Below are 9,115 nucleotides of genomic sequence, written 5' to 3' on the forward strand. Positions count from 1 at the left end.
TGGGGTTCTCCAGAGGCAGCTCCTTGGAAGAAGGCTGCTCTCCCATCTCCTCGGTAACTTAGAGTGTTCAAATCTCAACCCTTTGGGTAACACTTCTTCAGATAGGAAGAAAATGTTAGTGTCAACTCAAGGAATACTGTTTCCTCGAGTTCCCTTGGCTCAGAAAAGTCTCCCGGGCCCGGCGTAGGTGCCCTGTGGTGTCCTGGAGCTGTCGGTCCTTGGCTCCTCACAAGAGAGATCCCCTGGGTCGCGCAACTAGTCGGGGTAGTACCTAAACTCCGAAGCCCTGCAGTGCCTCGTCCATCTTTTGGGTGAAAACACTTTTTACACGGACCAGAGAGTATTCCTGATTCTTTGTCCGAAATACTTGATCCCGGCTCCTATAGATAAGAACCCTGAGTCTTCTGTAGTTTTAACGTCATAAGCATCCCCAAGCTTCAACCCCCACTCCACCACAGGACGGCGCTCCCCTCCAACCAGGACCAGCCAGAGTTGGGACAGAGTTTCGCGTTTCTGCCGCGGCGCTTCCCACAGTGCCTCGGGGCGCGCGCGGGCTCCTGGGAGTTGTGGTCCGGCGACGCGCAGCATTGCAGCGGCTGCTACGGGCTCGGCGCCGGCTTTGTCTGTCTGCGGGCGCGCGCCGCTGCGGTGAGTGAGGCTAAAGCTGAGGCCGGGTCTGTGTGCCCGAGAGAGGGGGCTGTGTCTTGAGCCAGCTGCTCCGGCCAGGGCGCGTGAGCAGGCCAGGCAGGCCGTCTGGGCCAGAATCGCCAGCCGCAGACAAGGGTGCGCTGGTCGGAGAGTGGGTGGGCCGTGGTCTGCTGCGGAAGGGCTCCGCTGCGATGTCGGGGTCCCTGGGAGGCTGGGGCCCCGCGAGCGTGGGAGGTCCAGCTAGGCCAGGAGGTGCAGAGTTCACGCCTAGGGAGCTAAGAAGGGAGTGGCGTCCAGCGTGGGGGGAATTCATCCACACCCAGAAGCTCCTAATTGCTCCTTAAATTGCCTCATTAGATTTCTCCCAAACCCTACAGATTACCCTGTCTGTTCTCCAGCCCCTCTCTCCTGAAAAAGCACCATTTTAGGTCTTTGGATTTGTAGGGCGTGTCTCAAATGTCAGAGATCCCTCGCTTTCTGGTCATCCGTTCTTCCGAAAGCTATCTAATGAGATAGTGTTAACTTGTTTACTAAGTGAAGAAACTGGAGTCGGGGCTGTTAGGTTCCTTTGCTCCAGGTCATACACCGAGGGAAACAAGGCAAAAATCCAAGTCTCTTGGAGCCTCATTCTGAGCTCTGATAACATTTCTGATAGGAAAAGCAGCGTTTTGTATTATGAAACCACTCTCTTCCAATGTCTTCAAGAACTTGATTGCTCTGACTTGAACAGGTTCTCCCTTGACAATTTCCTGTTGTCAGTTGCCCTGCTATTAATCAGGGAGAGTCTGGAGACAGAGCTGAGGCATGTTGGCAACCTCTTAGCAGGTGGAGAAGTTCAGGTATATACTATGTTCATTTGTTTTGACTTAACCATGTCCTCTAGACACTCCAGAGACAAAAGTCCAACCCCAGGGAGGAGATACCATGTGCTCTTCTTTGTGAATGTACACGGGGTTTGTTGGTTTTATTTTTAATCAGTAATATCTTGTATTTCTAAGTGAAGGCATTTGCAGCATGACAGGGGACCTCTTTATAGCTTGTGTTCCAAGTTGGAAGCGAATCCCTCCCTTGAAGATTTCTTGTCATCAGGATATATAGCTGAATGGATAGAAAAGTTAGCTACCTGGTTAATAAAATAGAAAATTGTACCATCGGGTTACTACTTCATTAAGCGAGGAGTCCAGCATTTTGATTAGACATACTGAAACAAAGATTATACTGTACCACTACATAAATAAAGTGTACAGATTCAGGAATTTGATCCTTAAATAAGCATTCCACGGGGTTAGGGGAGGGGGAGTGATGGTTTGGGTTTAGAGCGTAGTAAGAGTTGCCAAGAAGGTAACAAGACCTTCTTTGTTAGTCCTTGTAACTTCAGAGGAACTGGAAAGGAAACCTGAAGGAGCTATGAAGGCGGAGGTGCTGACTTCTTAGACTTGAGGAATAAAATAGACAGTTGCCTGGGAAGTAGAGGACCCCAATTTCATGTCAAGGCCAAATACAAACAGAAGCGGCCCTTACCTGGGGACTAGCAGTAGTCACTCCTGCTTCTCTGCTGTCTGTTTTCCTCTGCCTCTTTGCTCCTAGATGTGTTTCTGTTCAGTCAGTCCTGCTATCTTTAGCCCACTTTGCGGTGACATTACATCAGTCAGTCTGGGTTCCCTGTGTTTACACTCCAGACCGATCTCAACTCTCAGTTCTCCCCTTTACTGTTTGTTTTCTGGTATGGTTTATGGTGACATTACATCAGTCAGTCTGGGTTCCCTGTGTTTACACTCCAGACCGATCTCAACTCTCAGTTCTCCCCTTTCCTGTTTGTTTTCTGGTATGGTTTATTTATTCTTTCCGTCTCTCAGGTACTCCGACCAGCCCATGGAAGAGTCATATGAAGAGGCGGTGATCAAAGTTCTTGAGCAGGAGTGGACATGTTTGGGTTTCCAACAGCAACCCTCCTGGACTGTCATGGAAGATATGCCCAGAATGTAGCATTTTTCAGTGAGTGAGTCAGCTGGTTGGCTGGGATGACGACTTCAGAGTCCCTCTAAGGAGATGCATTCATTGGGTGAAGCTCAGTGTTCTTCAGGTTGCAGGAAAAGCCTGCAAGCTGGAATTGGAAATAATAATGAAAACAAAGCAAGAATACAGTGTAAAGCTGGGCAATAGTGATGCATGCCTTTCGTCTCTGCACTTAGGAGGCAGAGGGAGGCAGATCTCTGTGAGTTAGAGGCTAGCCTGGTCTATAGAATGAGTTCTAGCACAGCCAAGGCTATATAGAGAAACACTGTCTTGGGGGAGAAAGAAAGAAAAAAGGAAAACATAATTTGATATGGAGGTGATCTTGAGATTGTCTTGGGCTGAATAAGAACCTTTAACTCTCAGCTCTAACACTGACTATGAGTCAGATAGGGACACAAGGAAGAGAATGAGTGCATAGGCTTGTTTAGTTCTGTAGCTAACAGACTGGAAATAACGTGGATTTTTTTTTTTTAAATTTATTTATTGTTATATGTAAGTACACTGAAGCTGTCTTCAGACACACCAGAAGAGGCCATCAGATCTCCTTACAGATGGTTGTGAGCCACCATGTGGTTGCTGGGATTTGAACTCAGGACCTTCGAAAGAACAGTCAGTGATCTTTCCCGCTGAGCCATCTCACCAGCCCTAATAACTTAGATTTTAAAAGGAATTCCAGGGCTGGTGAGATGGCTCAGCAGTTAAGAGCACCAGTTGCTCTTCCAAAGGTCATGAGTTCAAATCTCAGCAACCACATGGTGGCTCACAACCACCCATAATGAGATCTGATGCCCTCTTCTGGTGCATCTGAAGACAGCTACAGTATACTTGTAATAAATAAATAATAAATCTTTTAAATAAATAAAATAAAATAAGGAATTCCAGCAGGGCAGTGGTGGCACACGCCTTTAATCCCAGCACTTGGGAGGCAGAGGCAGGCAGATATCTGAGTTTGAGGCCAGCCTGGTCTACACAGTGAGTTCCAGGACAGCCAGGGCTACACAGAGAAGCCCTGTCTCAAAAAAAAAAAAAAAAAAAAAAAAAAAAAAGTGGGGAGGCAGCTGGGGTTTGTTTTGGTTTGTTTTTGTTGTTTTTGTTTGTTTCTTTGTTTTTAGAGGGGAAATTGGGAAGGGAGAAATTTACATGTAAATAAAGAAAATATCTAATTAAAAAAAGAAGGAATTCCAATCCTATTTGCATTATTAAAGAAGTCCCTTAAGCTTCAAGGGGGTTTTTTGTTTTGTTTGGTTTTTTGTTTTTGTTTTTTTTTGTTCGAGCCAGGGTTTCTCTGTGTAGCCTTGGCTGTCCTGGAACTCACTCTGTAGACCACCAGGCTGGCCTTGAACTCAGAGATCCACCTGCCTCCGCCTCCCAAGTGCTGGGATTAAAGGTGTGTGCCACCACTGCCCAGCTAGCTTCACGGATTTCATCTGTACAATGGGACAATACCCTGCATCTTGTAAGAATTCAAGGCATAGACAGAAAATATCTAAAATTATACTGATTATTTTCTGAGATCTTTATGACTATTGGAGGACAGACAGGGATAGGGTGACTCATGAACCCAGTGCAGTGGAAGCCTAGGGGCTTCTCCCTGGGATCGCTCTCTCCTTTGCTTGACTTTATGTTTCTTTTAAGGTTCTAAAGCTTTAGTCCCTTCATATCCCGACTCCACGCCTGTCTGGGAGTCACTTAAAACTTAGGGAACAGGCTCTGTGTGATTCTCTGTATAATTTTCTTAATTTTATGAGCCCTTTGTTTTGTTATGTTTTTGTCTTTTTGGACCAGGTTTTCTCTGTACCCCTGGCTGTTCTAGAACTCACTTTGTAGACCAGGCTGACCTTGAACTCACAGAGATCCGCCTGCCTTTGCCTCCTGAGCACTGGAACCAAAAGTGTGCACCGCCTGGCCTTATGAGCCTTTTTTTGTTCGTTGGTTTATAAAATAATCTTGTTAGAGCTGGAGAGATAGATGGCTTAGTGGGTAGCACTGGCTGTTCCTTCAGAGGACCCAGGTTCAATCCCGAGCACCCCCTCCAAAAAGTTAACAATAATAATAATAATAATAATAATAATAATAATAATGTCTACCTCCCACGAATTTGAGAGGCTCCATGAAATTTAAAGCTATGGAACATGCTCACATTTGAATCCCAGGGTAATAGTTATGTGATTTCCCCATGCTCCTAGTCTCATCCTTAACAATCTCGGGATGGTTTTCATGACTCAGTTATGTATCCAGAGTTCAGAGGATAACGCCTGGCGCACAAGAAGCCCTCTGAGGATTATGTTTCTCTTCTCCTTGTTCTTCTCTCTCAGCCTATTAGTGCATCTCACATGACTTCCCTCTCATTTTACCAGATGTGATGACCGAAGCCCACAAGTATGACCCCTCAGAGGCCACAGGATCCTCAAGCTGGGATTTCCAGAGTTCTTTCAGAAGAGAGAAGCTAGAACAAAAGTCCCCAGAGTCTAAGGCACTCCCGGAGGACTCACCTGGAGTGAGACAGAAGGTCTACGATTGCCAGGAATGTGGGAAGTCTTTCCGGCAGAAAGGCAGTCTAACGTTGCACGAGAGAATCCACACTGGTCAGAAGCCCTTTGAGTGCACCCAGTGTGGGAAAAGCTTCAGAGCCAAAGGCAATCTAGTCACACATCAGCGAATACACACAGGAGAGAAGCCCTACGAGTGCAAGGAGTGTGGCAAAAGCTTTAGTCAGCGAGGCAGTCTAGCTGTCCACGAGAGACTCCACACGGGACAGAAACCCTACGAGTGTGCCATCTGCCAGAGAAGCTTCAGGAATCAAAGTAACCTTGCTGTTCACCGGAGAGTTCACAGTGGTGAGAAGCCCTACCGATGTGACCAGTGTGGAAAAGCTTTCAGTCAGAAAGGAAGCTTGATTGTGCACATCAGAGTTCACACAGGTCTGAAGCCCTATGCGTGTTCCCACTGCAGGAAGAGCTTCCACACCAGGGGGAATTGTATTCTGCATGGAAAAATCCACACGGGAGAGACACCCTATCTCTGCGGCCAATGTGGAAAAAGTTTCACTCAAAGAGGGAGCCTGGCTGTGCACCAGCGAAGTTGCTCACAACGGCTCACTCTGTAAGCACTCGTCAAAGGAAGTTCTTCTTGCAGATTAAGAGTGCAAACCCTCAGTAATCAAGAATCTTATCCAGGGTCAGAGGGTAAGTGGAAGCTCTTTCAGAAGGACCAGCATTTGATAGGGTAAACTGACTTTTTCCCTCTCCCCCAAATGAATATGAAAAATAAATGTCCTGTTTATCATTATCGGGTATCTTCATAGTTTCTTTATTTTGATATCATTTCCCAAGGCATACTCATTAACCTCTCCTGTCACAATTGACCTTTTTCTTTGTATAGCAGATACAGATTTTAGATTTATAGGTAGTCTAGTTACACATTAGTGAAGACACACAGGAGAGAAGCCCTATCAGTGTATAGAGTGTGGGAAAAGCTTTACCATAAGCCTTTTAAAAATAACATAAGCCTTTCCCCTTCCCCCCAACAGACAGGGTTTCTCTGTGTAGCCTTGGCTGTCCTGGAACTCACTCTGTAGACCAGGCTGGCCTTGAACTCAGAAATCTGCCTGCCTCTGCCTCCCAAGTGCTGGGATTAAAGGTATGTACCACTACCGCCTAGCACCATAAGCCTTTTAAAAAGTTATCTGGGCTGGAGAGATGGCTCAGCAGTTAAGAATGCCGACTGCTCTTCCGAAGGTCCTGAGTTCAAATCCCAGCAACCACATGGTGGCTCACAACCATCCATAATGAGATCTGACGCCCTCTTCTGATGTGTCTGAAGACAGCTACAGTGTACTTACGTATAATAAATAAATAAATCTTTAAAAAAAAATAATAAGTTCACAATGAAAAAAAAAGAAGAAGTTCTTAAATCTCAAGGTCCTTTCCTTCTATACATGTTTAATTTAATCTGCATTCAAGACCACTGGGTGGAATCCAAGGGATAAATCTGTTTTAGTAATCTTTTTATTGAACCCAAATGACGAATCATCCCAGTATGTAACAAACCACTAGCATTCATAGCAGAGGCCCCAGTCCTACAAAACAAGTTTCCCTTGCAAGCTTGCAAAGGTTTGGAGTAGCTCTCACTCCTGCTTCTCCCCCTTGCCTCTTACCCCTTTGCTCCCCCCCTCTCCCCATTCCCTTCCCCCCCTCTCCATGTGGTCATGGCCTCTACTTCTCTACTCTGTCCTTCTCTCTGCCTTTCTCTGCCTCTGCTACCCTCTTAACTCCCCTCCCCATGCCCTAAATAAACTCTATTCTATACTAAGAAAAAAAAAGGTTTGGAGTTTGCACGTGGAGGTTTGCTTCAGACCTACACTTCTAATTAGAACTATTTGGTTTTCTAAGAATCATGTACTTGTCTGTTACTTCCCTTAAGGGAAGTCTAAACTCCCCGAGGACACAGAAGCAAAGCCTTGAGACTGGGAACCTGGAAAGGAAGGACTAGATTGTCCTTTAACTGAGCCTCTCCTAACTTACAGCCAGTAATGAAGTTCCCCTTCCAGCAGTGCTGTGCTCCTCCTACACACTGACAATTTGGAAATGTAACTCCCTCTGAATTCTATTTTAACCTCTGAGGAATGAGACTTGGAGAAAAGAGAGGAGGAGTTGTTTCTGTGGAGAGATTTTTGTTTTTTAATCTGAAGCCACTATAACTCTTCCTGCTGAGCGTTTTGTGACTGACTGATGAATGATGTAGAAAAGTTTTCACATTAAGGCACTGTCTTAGGGTTACTATAGCTACCATGAAATACCATGATCAAAAGCAAGTTGGGGAGGAGGGGGTTTATTATCAAAGGAAGTCAGGAAGGAACTCAAGCAGGACAAGAACCTGGGGCAGGAGCTGATGCAGAGGCCATGGAGGGGTGCTGCTTACTGCCTTATTCATCATGGCTTGCTCGTTCTGCTTTCTTTTTTTTGTTTGTTTATTTTGTTGTTGTTGTTGTTTTGGTTTGGTTTGGTTTGGTTTTTGGAGACAGGGTTTCTCTATATAGCCTTGGCTGTCCTGGAACTCACTCTGTAGACCAGGCTGGCCTCGAACTCAGAAATCCACCTGCCTCTGCCTCCCAAGTGCTGGGATTAAAGGCGTGCGCCACCACTGCCCGGCCACTCTTTATTTTTTTAAGATTTATTTATATATTATGTATACAGCATTCTGCCTGCATGTGTGCCTAAAGGCCAGAAGAGGGCCCCAGATATCATTATAAATGGTTATGAGTCACCACGTGGTTGCTGAGAATTGAACTCAGGACCCCTGAAAGAACAGACAGTGCTCTTAACCGCTGAGCCATCTCTCCAGCCCAACATTCCCATTCTTAATGACTACACACTAGAAATAAATTAGAAATTTAAAAAACCGGAATACAGGGCTAAAGGAGATAGCTCAGACATTAAGAGTACTGTCTGCTCTCTTTCAGAGGTCCTGAGTTCAATTCCCAGCCACCACTTGGTGGCTCATAGCTGTCTGTAATGAGATCTGATGCCCTCTTCTGGCCTATAGGCATACATGCAGGCAGACTGATGTCTACATAAATCTTTTTTTGTTTTTGTTTTTGTTTTTTGGTTTTTTGAGACAGGATTTTTCTCTGTATAGCCCTGGATGTGGCTGTCCTGGAACTCACTCTGTAGACCAGGCTAGCCTCAAACTCAGAAATCTGCCTGCCTCTGCCTCCCAAGTGCAAGTGCTGAGATTAAAGGCATGTGCCACCACTGCCCAACCAATAAATCTTAAAAAAAGAACAAAAGTAGGGGGAAAAAACTGGAATACTTATACAGTGGAAGTAAATCCAGCAATAAAATATAAATCAACAAAACATGGACAATATTACGGATAAATCCTGTATTGACAGAATCTGAACACATATATATAATGTACAACTCCCTTTGTGTTTCTTCATGGAACAGGAAGAACTGATTATTGGCTTGAAAAATCAGGAGAGAATTTTGTGAAGTGAAAAATAAATGTCCTAAACCCTCAAGTGGTATATACATTAGTCTATATAATCATTACCATCTACTGAATTCACAGTTAAGATCTGTACATAAAGCACACCACAGGAACAATCAGGCAGTTTTAACATTGCATACAAGTTCTCTGTCATTCTTTCTTTCTTTCTTTCTTTCTTTTTTTTTTTTTTTGGTTTTTTGAGACAGGTTTCTCTGTATAGCCCTGGCTGTCCTGGAACTCATTCTGTAGACCAGGCTGACCTCAAACTCAGAAACCCGCCTGCCTCTCCCTCCCAAGTGCTAGACCACCACCGCCCGGCTGTCATTCATTCTTGAAAGGGTAACGTCTGGGTCACCTCTACACAGGCTGATGAGTTAATAGAAAACAGAAAGGAAGCCGGGCAGTGGTGGCACACACCTTTAATCCCAGCACTTGGGAGGCAGAGGCAGGTGGATTTCTG

At 45.3% G+C, this 9,115-nt stretch overlaps 1 protein-coding gene and 1 long non-coding RNA gene across 8 annotated transcripts in view; one reads left to right on the top strand and one right to left on the bottom strand.

The window, feature by feature from the left end:
- The first annotated feature begins 530 nt into the window (after window positions 1-530).
- On the top strand, window positions 531-5,954 carry Znf32 (zinc finger protein 32). 5 transcript variants are annotated; one of them, XM_031383092.1, is made up of 4 exons: window positions 531-648; window positions 2,505-2,643; window positions 5,022-5,708; window positions 5,760-5,952. In XM_031383092.1, exons 2-4 carry the CDS (start codon window positions 2,574-2,576, stop codon window positions 5,768-5,770), a joined length of 768 nt encoding a protein of 255 aa, XP_031238952.1. In that variant the 5' UTR covers window positions 531-648; window positions 2,505-2,573; the 3' UTR covers window positions 5,771-5,952. The 5 variants fall into 5 exon arrangements, with proteins under 5 accessions (XP_031238952.1, XP_031238950.1, XP_031238954.1 ...); XM_031383090.1 differs by having other exon boundaries at window positions 5,022-5,954; XM_031383094.1 differs by having other exon boundaries at window positions 566-648; window positions 2,505-2,647; window positions 5,022-5,954.
- LOC116099469 overlaps window positions 2,456-9,115 on the bottom strand; it is a 24,933-nt gene continuing 18,273 nt past the window's right edge. For all 3 annotated transcript variants that reach the window (XR_004122260.1, XR_004122261.1, XR_004122262.1), the window contains exon 4: window positions 2,456-2,752. This is a non-coding gene — a long non-coding RNA (uncharacterized LOC116099469). The remainder of the gene's footprint in view (window positions 2,753-9,115) is intronic.

The sequence above is a fragment of the Mastomys coucha genome, unplaced genomic scaffold (genome assembly GCF_008632895.1).
Source record: "Mastomys coucha isolate ucsf_1 unplaced genomic scaffold, UCSF_Mcou_1 pScaffold20, whole genome shotgun sequence".
In the NCBI taxonomy this organism is placed as follows: domain Eukaryota; kingdom Metazoa; phylum Chordata; class Mammalia; order Rodentia; family Muridae; genus Mastomys; species Mastomys coucha.